This window comes from Ammospiza caudacuta, chromosome 8 (genome assembly GCF_027887145.1).
Source record: "Ammospiza caudacuta isolate bAmmCau1 chromosome 8, bAmmCau1.pri, whole genome shotgun sequence".
Lineage (NCBI taxonomy): Eukaryota > Metazoa > Chordata > Aves > Passeriformes > Passerellidae > Ammospiza > Ammospiza caudacuta.
The window spans coordinates 43,221,134-43,240,224 of record NC_080600.1 but is presented as its reverse complement, the minus strand read 5'-3'; the positions used below and the strand labels follow the sequence as shown (position 1 = coordinate 43,240,224).

Genomic DNA, 19,091 nt, shown 5'->3' with positions numbered 1-19,091 from the left:
ACACTGCGTGGGACCCAGGACATCCCTCTGGCTGCCCTGGAGGGCTCCAGGCCTGGCAGGGGCTCAGAGACCTGGGCATGGAGCCACAGACACCTGTGCCTTGATTTTAGCCCATGGAAACAATCACCAGCTTTGTGTGAGGAGTTACAAGCCACAAGGGTTTGAGTAGAGTGATAGTGAATTTGTCACAGGGTCAAAAAGTAGAATTTTGGGGTTTTTAGAATGGGGGTTCAAGAGGCAAGATGGAGGAATCTGGGCATGTCCTGTCCTCCTTCTTCTTCTTGTCCTCCATCTTAATTGTTTCAATTATCTACTTCAATTATTTTAGTTCTGGTTTTTTTCCAATTATTTATTTCAAATATTTCTTTCCATTTTTAAATTTCAATTATTTATTTCAAATATTTATTTCCATTTTAAAATTTTGATTATTTATTTCAAATGCTTTAATTATTTCAGCTTTTCACTTCAATTATTTTATTACAATTCTTTTACCTCCAGGCTCCTCCTGGTGTTCAATCTCTGAGTTTTTGGGGAGTTTTAAACAGGAGCTCTGGTGGAGTCTTGGAATTAAAGCTCCTTGACACAGACCTGAGTTCCCATGGCAACCAAGGCAGATTTAGCTAATTAGGGCTCCCTCCATTTCCAGAATTCCACTGGAATGAGGAGGGATGGGATCTGTGGGATCAGCAGTGAAACATCCCTGTGTTAACTGCTCAGGGACTCAGGGGGAACTTTGGGATCAGGGGTGCCAAGGAATTCCAGAGGGAACATGGAAAAATCCCAAATACACACTAGGGATGTGCCTAGGGAGCAACCTGAGAGCATTAAATAACTCACATTACTTCATGGAATAACCCCAAATATACCTCAGGAAATACATCCCAAATATTCACCTAGTATGTGCTCATGGAGCAACCTGGGAGCATGGAATAACCCCAAGTAACTCCATGGAATAACCCTAAATAATCCCAGGGAATAACCCCAAATAACTCCATGGAATAACCCTAAATAATACCAGGGAATAAATCCCAAATATTCACCTAGTGTATGCTCATGGAGCAACCTGGGAGCAGGAATAACCCCAAATAACTCCATGGAATAACCCCAAATATACCCCAGAGAATAAATCCCAAATATTCATCTAGCATGTGCTCATGGAGCAACCTGGGAGCACAGAATAACCTCAAATAATTCCATGGAATAGCCTCAAATAAACTCCAGGAATGTGCTCATGGAATAGCCCCAAATAATTCCATAGAATAACCCCAAATAATTCCATGGAATAACCCCAAATAATTCCATGGAATAACTCCAAGTACACCCCAGAGAATAAATCCCAAATATTCACCTAGCATGTGCTCATGGAATAGCCCCAAAAAATTCCATACAATTACCCCAAATAATTCCAAGGAATAACCCCCAATGAACTCCAGGGATGTATTCCCAGAGCAACCTGAGAGTGGGGAATAAATCCCAAATATACACCAAGCATGTGTTCATGGAGAAATCTGGGAATAACCCCAAATATACACAAATATAATATTTGGGAGTAAATCCCAAATATTCACCATGGATGTGCTCTTGGAGCAATCTGGGAACAACTAGACACACAATTTGAGGCACCCTCCATCCCAAATCCGAGCATTCCCCTGCTGGTTTCCCATTCCAGCTGGCAGGGAATTCCTCCCACAGCACCATTTTTTAAAATCTCTGCTCCTGGACACTTTTCCAGCCCATTTTTGGCTCTCCTGGAGCAATCTGCTCCCTGTGCCAGCTGGGATGGGACGTGGGGGAACCGGAACCCTCTTCTTAGGAAAAGGAATATTTTTCAGTATTTTTTTTTTTTAAATCCCAACAAACCAACCTTCTGGGACACTCCCTGGGAACATGACTGCTTCCCAAAGGTTCCCATCCTGGCTAAGAATTGTGGGGTTTAAGGGATCTGCTCCCCTCACAGCACATGGGATGCATTCATCCCTTGCTGTGGTGACCCCAGGGAGTCAGGGAATTCTGGAATGGTTTGGGATGGAAGGGCATTAAATCCCATTTATCCCATCCACCCAGGGACACTTCCACTGTCCCAGGCTGCTCCAGCAGGAAAATCCAGAGAAATCCCCTTCCCCCTGTACTTCCAGCAGTGCCAGAAATCCCAAATAAACCCCATCCTACCCCACCCAGAGCTCACATTCTCCTTCCCAGACCTGCCTGGATTATCCTAAGGAATAATCTCATAGGAATTTTTTTTTTCCTGATGGACAGATCATTTTTAATTCCCATAGGAAATCCTTTCAGAGCATCAAGTTTTCAGGGCATTCTCCAAGCGGGATAAAACCTCTTGGAGAATTTAACAGAAAACTAAACATTTCAGTAATTCCATAAATAAAAATAAAGTTTAGGAATAAATCAGGTTTTCCTTGACTAAAGCAAACCCCTGGAGCTGTAAGAGATACCTGCCAGGAATTGTCATTATTTTCCCCCTAATTAAAAGACATTCCTAAAAGGAGTCATTAAAGATCCATCAGCAACGAGAAGCAGCTAAAAGAAAAAAACATGGATTTTCCCAAAATAATCAAATTATACCCCATGGATGCTCCTCCTGGAAATGCCTCTGAGAGCAAAAAAGCTGCAAATCCTTTTAATGATTCTTAGGGATAATGTTGGAGATGTAGATGAGACAGACACCATCCAGGGAAAGCAAAGGCACTGGATAACATTTATGGGGATTCAGGAATTCACAAAATATGGGGGAGGAGGGTTTATTTTTTGGGATTTAGATTTTTGGGATTTATTTTTATTATTCTGAACCAGTCCCATATCTCCTCCCAGCCTTTGGTGATAAAATCCTGGGTGTAAGAACAGGAACGCTCCTGTGCCTCACTCCAATCCCAGCCCTGTCCCACAGCAGGAATTGCCCCCAGAGCTTTCCTGACAGGAGAAATTCCCAAATCCCAGCCCTGGCCCACAGCAGGAATTGCCCCTAGAGTTTTCCTGACAAGAGATATTCCCAAATCCCACTGGAAAAGGCAGCTCTGGAGCTGGAGGAACCTCCCTGATCCTTCAGCTCTCCTGGCCCTCATTTCACAAGGCCTTGTTCCCTCAGCTGGGATTTGAACCCTTTGATGTCCCTGATAAAGTCACACAAAATATTCCTGGATTTTCAGTTGGTTTTCCTTCCAGAGGCTCTAATAAATCCCAATAAACAGCACCAGGTGATTCCCTGGCTTTCCCATAGCAAGATCCCAATTTATTCCTACCCCTGACCCCATTATTCACTGGTTTAGGGTGGAAAGGCACATTTGGAATGCTTTAACAGTGCCTGGCACTCCCTGCTCCAGGGATCTCCTGTAAAACGCGGAAAACCAAGGAGAAGCATTCCTGCACAAGGGGCTTGGCACACCTCAAGAGGAATTTTAGGATTTAAAACAGCAAAAAATGTGGGAATCTCCTCATTGGAAGCATCGAGGCTCAGGGGAGGAACTGAACCCTTTGATTTTCCTGCAAAGGGAACAATTAACGTTCAGAGGAATGGCCTGGGAAAGCTTTCAAATTCCCAGCTGGTGTTCCCTGGAAAAATCTGTTCCCCAAAAACTTCAAAGGGGTCCCTGGCAGGGAAAACATTCCTGGCTGAATGGAACAGACAGGAAAAGGGGGGAAAGGCATTGCCAGGGTGTGCTGTGGGCACCTGAGGGGTCCTGGGGGTCATTCCCAGCACTAAATCCAGAAACTGGGACACATCCCAGGAGTCCAAAGCCATTCCCACCATCCCTTCCAACCATTCCTCAATTTCCCATTTTCCATCCCAAGGGCAGTGAGTGGATGCATTTCCTGAGGTGTGGCTCACCCCTACCCCAGCAGGAACATCAGCATTTTCTGCAGGATAGGAATTTCCCTGGCCCAGACCCAGAATTCCAGCTGGAACTTGCAAGTCCATGATGTCACCATTCCCAAAACGTCTTAAAACACATTTTTAATTTTATTTTTTGACACAAATTCGTATCAAATTTCCACTGGGCACCTCGTTTCTTCCACGAAGGAATGACCAAAATATATGGAATTTTGGAGGGATAAAACCCTCAATACTACAATATTCCATGCAGCAAAAAAATCCCAAAATACCCCAATGCAGTTCCCCCAAATTTTAAAAATTCCATCTTTTAATTATTTATTAAATAATAACAAATCATGACTTGCAGGCCAGCTAAAGCAGGAGCTCCCTGAAGGAATGACAGCACAAATGGGGGGATATTTTCTGGGGGGGAAAAGAAAAGGAAGGAAAACAGGAATTACCCTAAAGGACATTTCAAGATTCTCGCCACCCCAGATATCCATTCCTGCATCGTAAGTTCCTATCTCTTCAAAGTAGCTCCTGTCAATAGAAAACAGGCCACCAGCCATAGTTGGGGTCCTGGGTGGGAAACAAACAGGAAAAAACAAAGGAAAACAGAAAAGAAAAGGAAAAAAAAAAAAAAAGGGAGAAAGGAAAGAGAAAAGAAAAAAAGCAAAAAGACCTTTTAAAGGACACTCTGGAATTTACAGCACATTTCACTACACAGGAATTCTACAGAAAACAACTAGAAAAGGAGAGTTTTAACTGGATTTTTCCTGCTCTTCCCCAAAATCCATGGATCTCAGGCCCAGCCACACCCCAAAGAAAAATAAATACAATTTAAACTGGATTTCCCTGCTCTTCCCCAAAATCCACAGGGCTCAGCCCAGGCACACTCCAGGGTTGCTCCCATTTCCATGGATTATTTTAGGAGAATTGTGAGGGTAAATTGGGTGGGATTTGGGCCTCCTGAGTGAGCAGCAGCTCAAATCCAATCAGGAATGCTTGGGAGGAGTTGAATGGGAACAAAAAAAAAAAAAGACTTTTTGAAGGACACTGTGGAATTTACAGCACATTTCACCACACAGAAATTCTATGGAAAACAAATAGGAGCTATGAAAAGAGAATTTTGACTGGATTTCCCTGCTCTTCCCCAAAATCCATGAAGCCTTGGGCTCAGCTACACTCCAAGGAGCAATAAAGAAAATTTGGAATGGATTTTTCCTGCTTTTCCCCAAAATCCATGGAGCTTGGGCCCAGACACACGCCAGGGAGAAATAAAGAAAATTCTGACTGGATTTTCCTGTTCTTCCCTAGAATCCACGGACCTCAGACCCAGCCACACTCCCATTTCCATGGATTATTTCAGGGGAACTGTGAGGGTAAATTGGGTGGGATTTGGGCCTCCTGAGCGAGCAGCAGCTCAAATCCAATTGGGAATAGATTTGGGAGGAGTTTCATGGCTGGGTTTTGCCTCAGAGGGAGCCCAAAACGGCATCAAAGGAGCAGGAAAATCTCAGCTAAGAGGATTAAAGATCCTTACACCTAAGCAACCCCAGGGGATGGCTGAATGTCCCTGGAAATGGAAATGCCATGGAATGCCCAGCCCAGCTGCTGGGAGGAACACCTCAATCCCAAATCCCAGCTCTGCTCTGAGATCCCAACACCTCAATCCCAAACCCCAGCTCTGCTCTGAGATCCCAACACCTCAATCCCAAACCCCAGCTCTGCTCTGAGATCCCAACACCTCAATCCCAAACCCCAGCTCTGCTCTGAGATCCCAACACCTCAATCCCAAATCCCAGCTCTGCTCTGAGATGTTCCAGCACAGCCAAAGGGGTTTGGGGGCTCAGCCCATCCCAGCCCCTCTGCTGAGGTCCCAGCAGCCTCAAACCTGTGGGATTTGGGGCAGTGACCCTTGGGAGGAGGCTCTGGAGCTGCTGCAGGGCTGGAGCCAGGCTGGGAGAGCTGGGAATGTTCCCCTGGAGAAGGGAAGGCTCCAGGCAGAGCTTCCAGCACATTCCAGGGCCTGAAGGGCTCCAGGAGAGCTGCAGAGGGGCTGGGGACAAGGGATGGAGGGACAGGAGCCAGGGAATGGCTCCCACTGCCAGAGGGCAGGGATGGGTGGGACACTGGGAACTGGGAATTCCTGCCTGGGCTGGGATTGCCAGAGCAGCTGGGGCTGCCCCTGGATCCCTGGCAGTGCCCAAGGCCAGGCTGGAGCAGCCTGGGACAGTGGGAGGTGTCCCTGGGTGAAATGGGATGGGATTTAAGGTCCATCCCAATCCCAACATTCTCATTCCTCCTTCTTCCTTCCCCTGGATGGAGGCACTCTTTGCTTGACACAAAATTCCCCATTTTTTCCCAGACTGAGCCTTAAGCAAGTTTAGAAGGATGAAACTGAACTGGACACACAGACCTGGATTCTTCCAAAGGACCCCAAATGTCCTTTGCTTTCTGAAACCAAACACTTCCCAAATCCCTCCCTGACAAACCTGGCAGTGCTGAGTTTCACCCTGGAAAATTCAGTGACTCCTGCCCTGACCCCCAGCCCAGCTCCAGGGATAAGGGAATGCAGCAGGCAGGACTGCTCCCTGGGATGTGAATTTAATGGGACACAAGCAGACCTGCAGAGCTTTCCTTGGAAAATCCCCTCCATCAAAATATTGGGAAGGTCAAAGGCCTTAAAGTGTTTTTTAAACTGTAATAATTAATTTTTTCCTCAGTTCTGCCTCTTTTCCCTGTGGAATCACCTGACAGCTCCTGGGAATTGCTGTGATTGACTCAGGATTCCTGCTCAGAAAACACGGGAGCAATCCCAGGTTTGCTGCACCCCAGCCCATCCCAGGATTTCATGATGGGAGAGGAAGAGGGATGGCAAAGGGATTCCAGCCCTGGAGCTCCTCATGGTATCACCTCATCCTGCTTTTCCCAAGGAATCCCATCCCAGGCAGGGCTCCAGCAGCTCAAAATCCCCTAAACCAGACTTCTGTGGGTCTATCTGATCCACCAGGATCAACATCACTCCCTGCTGTTCATCACCCAGGCAGGGTTAATTAACTGCAATCAACTCCAGGTTTAATTATTCATAATCAAGATATTAATATAATATCAAGATAATAAGTAATATATTTATAATATCCAGAGTTCCAGGAGCATTTGGAAAATGTTCTCAGGCACAGGCGGGATTTTTGGGATGTCTTGCAGGGGCAGGGGTTGGATTGATGGTCCTTTCCCTTCCAGCTCAGGAAATTCCATGATCCTGAAAAATTCCTGATATTTAATCTTGGCTTTTTTTCTATTTGTTGATCTTGCATTTTTTCTAGGATTTGATCCCTAATTTATACAAAACATTCCCTGGACCACAATCCATATTTTTAGTATTTCTAATCCCAGCCTGGAGTGCCTTCAGCTTCAAAAACTGAGGAAAAAGCATGGAAATATCCACAAAAATGAGCTGTGCTGAGCCTGGAAATGCCCATGATTTTGGGATTCTCTGACACCAAAGACTGAAATTCCTGGACTAAAACCTGAGATTTTGGACTTAATCCAGCCTAAAGCACCAACCCTTCACCCTCAGCTCTTTGTGACAACTGTGGCACAGGTGACATTTGTCCCTCTGTCCCCCTTTGCTTCCCAACTGCCATTTCAACCAGAGAATCCCCCAAAACTCCAGACAAAAACTGATGGGAAAAAGGAAAGGAATTTTTAAAACTCCATTTTTTTTTTGCCTTATCAATTTTAAGAGTCAATTCAGTGTGTGAGCTGGGATTAATTTTGAGCCCAGCTCCATTTCAAGGCAAGGAAATAAGGATGGATGGATGGAGCTCAGCAAGGCCCTGCAGCTCGTTAGGATAATTCATTTTCCCAATTTCCATGCACACCTGAGCTTTAATCAAGAGCTGCTGGCCTGGAAAGGAAATTTTGGATCAGGAGGAAAACAATTCCCTTGGCTCTGACAGCCAGGGCCTGCTGGCTTTTCCTGGGAATAAACCCCAAATCCTGGAAATAAACCCCAAATCTGCCCTTCCCCAATATTCCAGCCTGGCCAGGACAATCAGGGACAGAAATGGGAATTCTGAAAGCAATTTTGGAAAGTTTTTCCTGCCACTGCATCCTCCCCTGCCTGGACTGATCCCTGAGCTGTCCCTCCCTCCACCTGCAGGCTTGGAATTCTTCCCCTTTCCCAGATTTAAATCCATTCCATCCACTCAGGAACCCTTTTTTGGTCTCTTTTGGAATGTTGCAGGAAGCCCCAGCAGCTGTTGGAGCTCAGCAAACATCCCATGGCCAGGAATTTATTCCATTTGTTCCCTTTTCAGCTCCATTTGCAATTTTGGACAGAGGTTTTGTTCCACTCTGTGATTCCAGCAATTAAATGGAAGAGGTCAGGACACGCTCTTGGATCATTTTTCCCCCAGGGTGCTCTGTTATCAATCCCATTTTCCAAGCAATAAACCAGGAATTTAAGAGCAAATCACTGGGGTTCAAAGCTCAAAAGTGCTCAAAAATCCTTTAGAATATCTGCCCTAAATTCTAAAAAAAAAAATGGGCATTTAAATCCCAAAAACCAGGAATAAAATGCATTTGCAGCAAATTAACAGAGGGAGCTGAACAGGCAGAAATCTTTGGAATTCCTGAACATTGGGAAGAGGATGGGATGCAGTGAAGTGCAAATTAATGAGGTTCAAAACTCAAAAATGCTCAGAAATCCTTTGGAATATCTGCCTCAAATTCTGAAAAAACAGGAATAAAAATCCATTAACAGCAAATTAACAGAGGGAGCTGAGCAATTCCTGAACATTTGGAAGAGGATGGGATCAGGTTAACTGCAAATCACTGGGGTTCAAAGCTTAAAAATGCTCAGAAATCCTTTGGAATATCTGCCTTAAATTCTGAAAAAATGGGAATAAATATCTATTTGCAGCAAATTAACAGAGGAAGCTGAACAGGCAGAAATCTTTGGAATTCCTGCACCTTTGGAAGTGGAAGGGGATGGGATCAGGTTAAGTGCAAATCAATGAGGTTCAAAACTCAAAAATGCTCAGAAATCCTTTGGAATATTTGCCTTAAAGCCCAAAAAAAAAAAAGGAATAAAAATCCATTAACAGCAAAGTAACAAAGGAAGATCTACAGGCAGAAATCTTGGGAATTCCTGAACATTGGAAGAGGATGGGATGGGGTTAAGTGCAAATCACTGGAGTACAATGCTAAAAATCCATTGGAACATCTGCCTTAAATTCCAAAAAAATGGGACTGAAAATCTGTTTGCAGCAAATTAACAGAGGGAGCTGAACAGGCAGGAATTTTTGGACTCTCTAAATCTTTGGAATCCTTTGGAATTCACTGGGAAGAGGATGGGATGGGGTTGGCCCAAGGTTGCAGCAGCGAGGACACGCCAGGCTCTCCCTGCCATTCTGCCTGCGATCCTGCAGTGGAATTTTGGGATCTGTGGGGGTTTTTGGGGGAAGAGCAGCACTGACCTGACGGGCAGGGTCCTGTCCCCTTTCCTGCGGTCCATCTCCCTCTGGGGCACGGGGTACCAGCGGAAATTCAGCTTCCAGTTGAAGCCCCCGTAGGTCATGTCCGAGCCCGCCATGTACTCGAAGGTGTCGTCGCTGATCACGTCGATGATGGGGCACACCACGGTTTTCCTGGGGAAAATGGGAATTTGGGGTTATGGGGGTGTTTGGGCAGGGAGGGAGGGGAGGGGGAAAAGGGGGAAAGAGAGGGGAATAAAATGAGGGAGAAAGGGAAAAGAGGGAGGAAAGAGCGGGAAGGAAGGGGGGAAATGGGAGAGGATAAAGAGAAGGAAAAAGGTGGGGAAGGGGGAGGAATGGGAGGAAAAGAAAAAGAGGAGGGGAAAAAGGGGGAATAAAATGAGGGAGAAGGGGAAAAGAGGGGAAGAAGGAGGAAAAATAGGAAGGGAAAAAGAGAAGGAAAAAGGTGAGAAGGGGGAGGAATGGGAGTAAAAGAAGGGGGGAAAAGGGGAGAAAAGAATGAGTAAAAAAAGGGAGGAGAAAAAGGGGGCAATAAAATGAGGGAGAAGGGGAAAGAGAGGAAAAAAGGGGGAAAATAGGAGGGGAAAAAGAGAAGGGAAAAGGTGGGAAAGGGGGAGGAATGGGAGAAAAAGAGGGGGAAGGGAGAGAAAAAGGAGGGAATAAACTGAGGAAGAAGGGGAAAAGAGAGGGGAAGGGTTAGAAGGAAGAGAAGGAGGGAAAATAGGAGGGAAAAAAAGGGAAAGGGTAAGAAAAGGGGGGAAGGAGAGGAAAACAGAATAAAGGTAGGGGAAGGGGGGAAAAATGGGGGAAAGAGAACAAGGAAGAAAAAGGAAGAAGGGGAAAGGGAGGAAAGGGGAGGAAGAAGGGAAAGAAGGAAAAGGGAGGAAAGGGGGAAAAGGAAAAGGAGAATAATGCAGAAAATCAAGGGCAAGAGGGAAATGAAGGGAAAGAAGGAAGCGGAAAAAAGGGGGGAAAGCAGGGGAAGAAGGAAAAAAGGAGGGAAAAGGGGAGGAAAAGAGAGGAGAAGGAAAAAAAAAGAGGGGAAAAAGGGTGAAAAAAAGGGAAAAGAAGAAAAGAGAAGGAATAAAAAGGGTGCAAATTTCCACGAGTTCAAGGGGTCAGAGAGAATTTGTTCCTGGTAAAAACAGGGAGAAAGCTTCCTTTGAATGGGAGAGATCCAGACCTTGGGAAAGCTGCTCCCACATTTATTCAGGAATGGGATTTTGATTCAATCAGCAGCAAATTCAAAAAATATTCAACGTTATCTTCATTCCAGCTCAGTGAATCCTTTTAATTCCCATTTTTCAGCACCAGGGAAGGGCCTGGAGCAGATCCCTGCCTCTGGAGCCGGGAACTCCTCACCTGTCCTCCTTGATCCTGGCCAGCAGGGGCTCCAGCCAGCCCAGGGTGCACTCGCAGTGGGCATCCAGGAACGTGATCACCTGGCCCTTGGCAGCTGCTGCCCCTCGGAGCCGGGCCCGGATCAGCCCCGACCTCTGCTCCATCCGCAGGATCCTCACGGGCACCTCCAGCTTCTTCACGTAGTTCTCCAGGGAGGCCTTCAAAAACTCTGCCAAAATTGGGGAAAACAGAAGGAACATGGGATTTTTAGGGAGGTTTTATTCCAAGATGGTCACAGAACCTCCCTGCTTGGAGCATCTCGTGGGGGTGGGCTTTAAGGTCCCTTCCAAGCCAAAGCATTCCCTGATTCCAGGATAATATCTCAGGAATTTTAAACGAAGCACAATCAGTTCCTTGGAATGAACCAGCAACCACAAAACAAAGACACTTTGGACAATTTGCTGATGGTTCAATCAAAAAAAAAAAAGGATTTTTTTTTTATGGATTTCCCCATTGGAGCTCTTTGCATGCTTTTAGGAAAAATGGGAATTACTTGGCTCAAATCCTCCTCCACCTTCTGGCACAGGGAATCATTAAGGCACTTAATGAGCAGGGAAATCCAGTGAGTAATTAGGGTTCAATTAATGCTCCATGGGGCAGAACTGAAGGATGGAGTGGCTGCAGGGTTGGGTTTGCCATCAATACCCATTGGGCTGCTCCAGGATCCTTTCTCATTCCACTGGTTCCATTTAAGGAACTTGATGGGATTCCTTTTCCAGGGAGTCCCAGTTCCACAGGCAGAGTTTGCTTTTTAAAGTCTGGGGTCAAAACAGAAATGAAAAGGCAAAAAAAAAAGTGAAGAATGAAGGAAATTAAGCGCAAAGAGGAGCAATAAAGGCAGAGTTTGAATGAGATGGTCCCTTCCAAGCCAAACCATTCTGGGATTCTATGGACATTATTTAGTGGGGATATTCAGGAAATGGAATAACATGGAATGAGGAGGGCGGAGAGACAGAAAGGAAAGGATTGACCTTTCCAGGAATATCAAATTTACTGAGCTGGATCTGATCCAGGGCCTGAAGGGGCTCCAGGAGAGCTGCAGAGGGACTGGGGACAAGGGCTGGAGGGACAGGAGCCAGGGAATGGCTCCCAGTGCCAGAGGGCAGGGATGGATGGGACACTGGGAACTGGGAATTCCTGGCTGGGCTGGGATTGCCAGAGCAGCTGGGGCAGTGCCCAAGGCCAGGCTGGACAACTAGGGTGGTGTGAGGTGTCCCTGCCATGGTGAGGGGCTGGATTAGGTGCCCTTTAAAGGTCTCCTCCAAGCCAAACCATCCTGGATTCCACTAACTATTTCCACCCCCCTCTAGAATTCACCACTGCCAGGATGAGCTGGGTGAGACCCACACTCTGAGCCCTCCCTGAGGGGCAGGAGGAGGGGATGGGCTGTGGGATGGGCTGTGGGATGGGGAGGGCAGTGGCAGCCCCACCTCTCTCGCTGGCATCATCCACCAGCAGGATCTCGGCCAGCAGGCGCGGCGGGGAGCGCTCCAGCACGCTGTGGATGGTCCTGAGCAGCGTGCTCCACGCCTCGTTGTGGAACACGATCACCACGCTGGTGTTGGGCAGCTCCTCCGGGTACACCTTGCTCTTGCACCTGCCCAAAACACCCAGCGAACAGGGAAAGGGGTCAGGCCACAGCAGGGACAGCCCGGAGGGGATCTGTGCCTTCCCGGCATGGAAAAGGGGCTTGGGGGGCACCACGGCACTGCTGCCACTCCCGGGGAGTGATGGGGAAGGAATTACAGGGGCAAAATCCCAGAGACTGGAATCCCAGTGGCTCTGAGGCAGAAAAGGGCCCTGGAAGCAGCCATGACTCTGCTCCAAGGGGCAGGTTCCACATCCAGGTGGTTCAAAATGATAGGAATAAATTAAGAAGGTAAAGTGAAGAGCCACAAACTGGAATTCCAACTGCTCTGAGGCAGGATGGAAAAGGGGCTTGGAAGCAGCCATTGCACCTCTTCCAGGGCCAGCTTCCACATCCAGATGGTTCAAAATTATAGGAATAAATTAAGCAGGCAAAGTGGAGCTCCAGAAACTGGAATTCCAGTGGCTCTGAGATGGGATGGAAAAGGGGTCTGGAAGCAGCCATGGCTCTGCTCCAAGGGGAACCTGCCACATTTCAAGCTGATGGGATGAATTAAGGAACAAACTGAAGACCCAGAGACTGGCATTCCAGCTGTTCTGAGCATGACACAAGCTGGAGAAGGGGCTCATCCCACTCTCCCATTCCTGACATTCCCAGCAAGGACCAGGCTCCACCCCAGGGATCCGATTCCAGCCCTGAGCTGTTTAATCAGGAATTCCAGGTACAGCCATTCCCAGGTGGATCTGGCTCCAGGGAGGTCTGGAGCACACTGGAATGGCCTGGGATGAGCTGCCAAGGAAAGGCAGAGCTGACCCAGGACTGATCCACCAGGAATGTTGAAATCCTGCCTGCCTTCCCAAAGTTCCCACTCAAGGACCAAACCCTGCCAGCTGAACCAAGCACCATTCCATTGTTTAGGGTATTTCTGGGAAAATCAGCAATGTGGAGCGCCTGCACATCCTTTAAAATGGAAAATAGCCATGCATTTTCAAAGTTAATCCATGCACACCAAAGCCTTCAAATCCCCCTCCCAAACCCCATTTCCAGAGGTCTGAGGGAAATGTGGGATCCTAAATTCCCTGCATTCCCTTTGGGAGAAGAGACCATGGGAAGGAGGTGAGGGCCCTTCCAAGGCAGCCTGACAATTCACCCTTGGAAAAAAAAATCCCTGCAAAATAACCCTGAGTTTATCTGGGATTTTATCCAAACTGCTCCAGCATTTCCTGCAATTCCAAGCCCCTTGAAACCAGGAATAAAGGGAAATAAAAAATCCCCTTTGGAACAATTTTCCTTAAATAAAATCTGTTTTCTCCTCCCTCCAGGGATGTCTTGGGGGCCCCTCCGAGGCTGCCAGGGAGGAAAATCTGTTTTCCATGATTTTCACACTAATTAAGGAGCTGACAGCTCCTCTTTTCCAATTATATCTCCCATGCAAACGGCTGCTCCAAAGGCAGCTGCAGCCCACGTGGAAAACATGGTGGGGAGAACAAGGACTGTGCTTCTGCAAGGGAAATGTTCACATGTTCTCAGAATAAAGGAGAACTGCAACAATCCCAGGGCATCCATGCCCATGGAAAACATTCCAGGGATATTCCATGGAGTGACAGAATTGCCATCACTCATCCATGGGATCAGGGATGGGCTGGGATGGAAGGACCTGAAATCCCAGTCCTGCAGTGGGCAGGGACATCTCCCACTGTCCCAGCTGCTCCAGCCTGGCCTTGGACACTGCCAGGGATCCAGGGGCAGCCACAGCTGTGCCAGCATCTCTCCACCTTCTGAGGAAGGAATTTTTTATCCACCATGACTGAGAGCTGGAAAAACCCCAAATCCAACAGGTCCTGGTGGAGAGCAAATGCATCAGGGGTGGCTATCCCAAAATAAACCAGTTTTCCCTCCCCTAAGGGCTGAATTTCAGGAATTACAAATTTTGGTCTCACCTCAAAATCCAATCAAGAATTCCTGCCCTGAAACATGGATCTGAGGGAAGGATTTTCCCAATTTAAGGGAGTTTTCCCACACATCCATTGCCACTGCTCCATCCCAAGCCCTTTCCCCCACCCAAGATCACATCCCAATGTTTTTTCCTTTGGAGAATCCCCACAAAACTCCAGCTCCATGTTTAACCCTGGCAGCTGTTCCAGAAATCCCAATGTTTCTGCTCAGCCCTGGATGTTCCCAAGCACTGAACACACCCAGGAGCCAATTCCAGCTGCAATCTCCAGGAGAAAATCCAATTAGGATGCTCCAGCAATCCATGGAATAGCACTTGCAGCCTCACTCATCCAGAAAAGATTGAGGATGGATTTCTTCCCTCGCTGGAGAAAATCCTTGGGAATGAAATGAGGCATTTCCCTGGTGAGTTAAGCTGGGTTTAAGGTCTATCAATAGCTCCTAATTAGAGCTGGCTCTGATTGAAATCTCCAGCTTGGCCATTTCCAACAGGACCCTGGAAATCCAGGGGCATTCCCTGACAGAAAACCCAGGATGGAAAGGGAATGAAATGAAATTCTGTGTGTGAGATTCCACAGATCAGCTGGAATTAAACCATCAGTCCCAGGGCAGGGATGCAGTGGGAGCCAGTCCTGCTTAGATACAGTAACGGGTTGGGGAATTTCTGGGGTCCTGAGGAGAAATCCCATTCCCACAGAATTCCTGAAGCCAGGCTGGGAGAGCTGGGAATGTTCCCTGGAGAAGGGAAGGCTCCAGGCAGAGCTCAGAGCCCCTGGCAGGGCCTGAAGGGCTCCAGGAGAGCTGAGAGGGACTGGGGACAAGGGATGGAGGGACAGGAGCCAGGGAATGGCTCCCAGTGCCAGAGAGCAGGGATGGGTGGGACACTGGGAACTGGGAATTCCTGGCTGGGCTGGGATTCCCAGAGCAGCTGGGGCTGCCCCTGGATCCCTGGCAGTGCCCAAGGCCAGGCTGGAGCAGCTGGGACAGTGGGAGTGTCCCTGCCACACCACGGCCAGGATGGATGGGATTTCAGCCCCCATCTCACCCCAGTCCCCAGGATTCCTGGGATGGGATTCAAGTTCCCAGACCACCCCAGTCCCCATGATTGCCAGGATGGGATTCAAGCCCTCAGCCCATCTCAATCCCTGGCATTCCTGGGATGGGATTTCAGCCCCCAGCCAACCCTAGTCCCCTCATTCCCAGGATGGGATTTCAGCCCCCCCCATTCCCAGGAGGGGATTCTAGCCTCCAGCCCCGTTCCCAGCTCAGGATGGGGTCCCAGCCCCCGTTCCCAGCTCAGGATGGGGTCCCAGCCCCCAGCCCATTCCCAGATGGGATTTCAGCCCCCATTCCCAGCCCCATTCCCATTCCAGCCCCTCACCCGTCGAGCCGCACGTCGGGCAGGCTGCGGTTCAGCGCGATGCGGTCGCTGGCCAGCAGGTTGAACTGGTTGATCTTGAACAGCTCCTTCATCTTCTCCTGCTCCTCCTTGGGGATGAGCACGGCCCTGCCCATCTCCCCCGGGCCCTCCTGGTTCCTGGAAATAACAGCTGGGAAACCAAACGGCAAAAGGTGCTGTGAGCTCCTGGGAATTGGATTTATCCTTAGGAGAGCTGCTGGTTTTCCACAAGGAATGCTGGAAATCCAACCCTCATCCTTCCTGCTCCATTGGGAGCTTTTATCCCTCTCTGCATCCAAGAACATCCAGTTATATTCCAAGATGATTGAACTCCCAGATTCATTCCCTTCCACTATCCCAGGCTGCTCCAAGCCCCATCCAAGCTGGCCTTGGACACTTCCATGGATCCAGGGGCAGCCTCAGTTTCTCAGAGAAGCTGTGGCTGTTCCTGGATCCCTGGAATGTCCCAAGCCAGACTGGACAGGGCTTGGAGCAGCCTGGGCTAGTGGGAGGTGTCCCTGCCCATGGAATGGGATTTAAGGTCCATTTTAACCCCATCATCCCATAAAACACAAAGACAAACTCAGACAACACCAAAGCAGCACTAAATCCTGCAGATGCTGGGATTTCCTTGTAGGAAAGGCATTCTGTGCTGTTCTTGTGAGCCAGCAAAGGCCTCCTGAAGATAAGGAAAGCCCTGTATCTCTCCTGAGGAAGACACCAAGGTTGTCACCATGGAGATGTGATGAAGGAGAGAAAGTTAAGAGACAGGGACTCCAGCTGGCTCACAGAATGGCATGGCTTCTTGGTCACCTACCGAGAACTTTGTTTCTTTCTTGTAACCAATGGGCAGTGAATGTGTCTGTTAAGTAAATGTGGATATCTTGGAAAAGTATAAAAGCAACATGTCACTATAATAAATGTCTCTTGCACCCTTCTGATGGAGTCGTGGTACTTTGGGCTGTGTCGTGCTCTATAAACACATTTGCTCTGCTGGGAAGAGCAATTTTGAGACACAAATATGAGGCCAAATGTGACAGTGTTCACAGGGGTTCTTGGATGAGGGAAGAGATGAGGATCTGACTCCATGTTTCAGAAGGCTGATTGATTATTTTATTATATATATTATATTAAAACTATACTAAAAGAATAGAAGAAAGGATTTCATCAGAAGGCTGGCTAAGAATAGAAAAAGAATGATCACAAAAGCTTGTGACTGACCAAGACAGTGTGGACAGCTGACTGTGATTGGCCATTAATTAGAAACAACCCCATGAGCCCAATCCCAGATGCACCTGTTGCATCCCACAGCAGCAGATAACCATTGCTTGCATTTTGTTCCTGAGGCCTCCCAGCTTGTCGGGAGGAACAATCCTAAGGAAAGGGTTTTCCATAAAAGATGTCTGACAGCCAAACACCCCCAAGCCCTGCCAGGATCAGCTGGAAGAGGCAGGGGGCAGCACTCACCGCGCAGGGCGGGCAGCAGGGAGCGCTCCTTGCTGTCGTCGCACTTGTTGCACTCGCTGAAGTAGAGCAGCAGGAACACGTCCAGCAGCACCCAGAGCAGCGAGGTGGCCAGCACCACCCGGCAGTAGCCAAACCTCCTCATGGCTGCTGGCACCCTGCGACGGCGGGAGCACAGCGGGGTCACAGTGCCACGGCACGGAGCTGCCACGCAGGCAGGGAGCAGCGGCCCGCTGCAGGCACACAGAAACAGCACGTTCTCTTGGGTTCGTGGATATTCACGCTTTTATTCAACATTGCTTGACACTGAAAGGTTCATTTTCCTCAAATAATGATTTTAGATTTCTCAGCATTGAATTTGTATCCTGCCAAAATATTTCAGGCTCCACCTGGTGAGCACCAAAGAGTTCTTGGAAAAGGCACCAGAGTCACTGATCCAGGGTGGGTTTGGGCTCCCGCCTGAATTAGGGAGTTTGGAAAACAAAGCTAAAGACGAGGCCTCCACACCCAGCTCTCCAAAGGGTGCAGCCAGGCTGGGAGAGCTGGGAATGTTCCCTGGAGAAGGGAAGGCTCCAGGCAGAGCTCAGAGCCCCTGGCAGGGCCTGAAGGGGCTCCAGGAAAGCTGAGAGGGACTGGGGACAAGGGATGGAGGGACAGGAGCCAGGGAATGGCTCCCAGTGCCAGAGGGCAGGCATGGATGGGACACTGGGAACTGGGAATTTCTGGCTGGGCTGGGATTGCCAGAGCAGCTGGGGCTGCCCCTGGATCCCTGGCAGTGCCCTGGGACAGTGGGAGGTGTCCCTGGGTGGATGGGATAAATGGGATTTCGGGTCCCTTCCCATCCAAACCATTCCAGAACACCATGCTCTCCCCCCGTGAGGCTGCAATCAGTAATTAGAGCTCTGTAATTAACAACCCCCACTCACCATCACTGCCTGCATTCTGTGCCCACACTCTGCGTCCTGCTCCAGCCATGCTCCCACAGAATTCCCTCAGCACTGAGCCACTGGACAATTCTCCAAGTGCCTGGAATAGAAAAAAAAATAAAATCCCATCACTTTTCCATATTTCTTAAAACAAAGAAATTTCTTATAATTAAAAATCCCTCCTCAGTTTTATGCACAGTTTTATTTTAACTTCCTTATCCTCCCCACCTCAGCTCCTCATTCCCAAGCGGGATCTTTCCATTTTCCATCCCATTTTAATTCATTTTCATCTGAGCCAAAGGGATGGAAAACCTGGAGTGATTTAAATAATTTAAATAAATGATTTATTTAATTATTCTTGCAGCATTTCTGCATGGACTCATTAATAACAATTTCCATCTGTCCTAAATATCAACCAATGGCTCTTCCTGCTGAGGGATTCCCAGGACACTGATTTAAAATTTCAGGAATTGCGGTTCCAGGGTAACACAATCCATTTCCACAGCGGTCACGGGTAATAGTTTCACTATAGGAAAAAAAAATGAGGAAGAAAAAACCAAATTTCCCAGCAAAACTGTGGATGCTCCATCCTGGGACGTGTCCAAGGCTGGAAGGGCCTGGAGCAATCTGGGATAGGGGAAGGATTCCCTGCCCATGGAAGGGGATGAGCTTTAGGGTCACTTCTACCCCCAAATCATCCCAGGATTCTGTGATTCTATAAAATCCCCTCCTCCAAACCTCCAAAAGGAAGAATGTTCCCCAAAATAAGATTTATTTTAACTGAAATTCAGCCAAACAAGGTTTGCAGGAAGAGGAGGAAAGGAAAAATCCAGAGGTTCTGAGCTGCCTCTTCCTGGAATAAACCAAGTTTTACCCCATTATCCTGCAGCAAGGCAAATTCCTGCCCCAAACCCTGCAGGGCTGGCAGCAGGAAAAGCAGGATTTGGGGTAGGAACCAGGAGGCAAACTGAGGAACCTGCCAGCATTTCCTGGGACTGGCCCCACACAATGCTGGAGGGAAATTATGGAGCCT

The 19,091-nt window shown here is 48.2% G+C and overlaps 1 protein-coding gene across 2 annotated transcripts in view; it reads right to left on the bottom strand.

Annotated features, from left to right (window-relative positions):
- The window catches only part of GALNT13 (polypeptide N-acetylgalactosaminyltransferase 13), a 31,366-nt gene extending 14,058 nt beyond the window's left edge, over nt 1-17,308 (bottom strand). For both annotated transcript variants that reach the window (XM_058809432.1, XM_058809431.1), the window contains exons 1-6: nt 17,136-17,308; nt 15,651-15,819; nt 12,159-12,325; nt 10,690-10,897; nt 9,310-9,480; nt 4,288-4,405 (exon numbers count right to left, since the gene is read on the bottom strand). In XM_058809432.1, the coding sequence (XP_058665415.1) occupies nt 4,288-4,405; nt 9,310-9,480; nt 10,690-10,897; nt 12,159-12,325; nt 15,651-15,819; nt 17,136-17,277 (975 nt within the window). In that variant the 5' untranslated portion in view covers nt 17,278-17,308. The remainder of the gene's footprint in view (nt 1-4,287; nt 4,406-9,309; nt 9,481-10,689; nt 10,898-12,158; nt 12,326-15,650; nt 15,820-17,135) is intronic.
- Between the last annotated feature and the right edge of the window lie 1,783 nt (nt 17,309-19,091).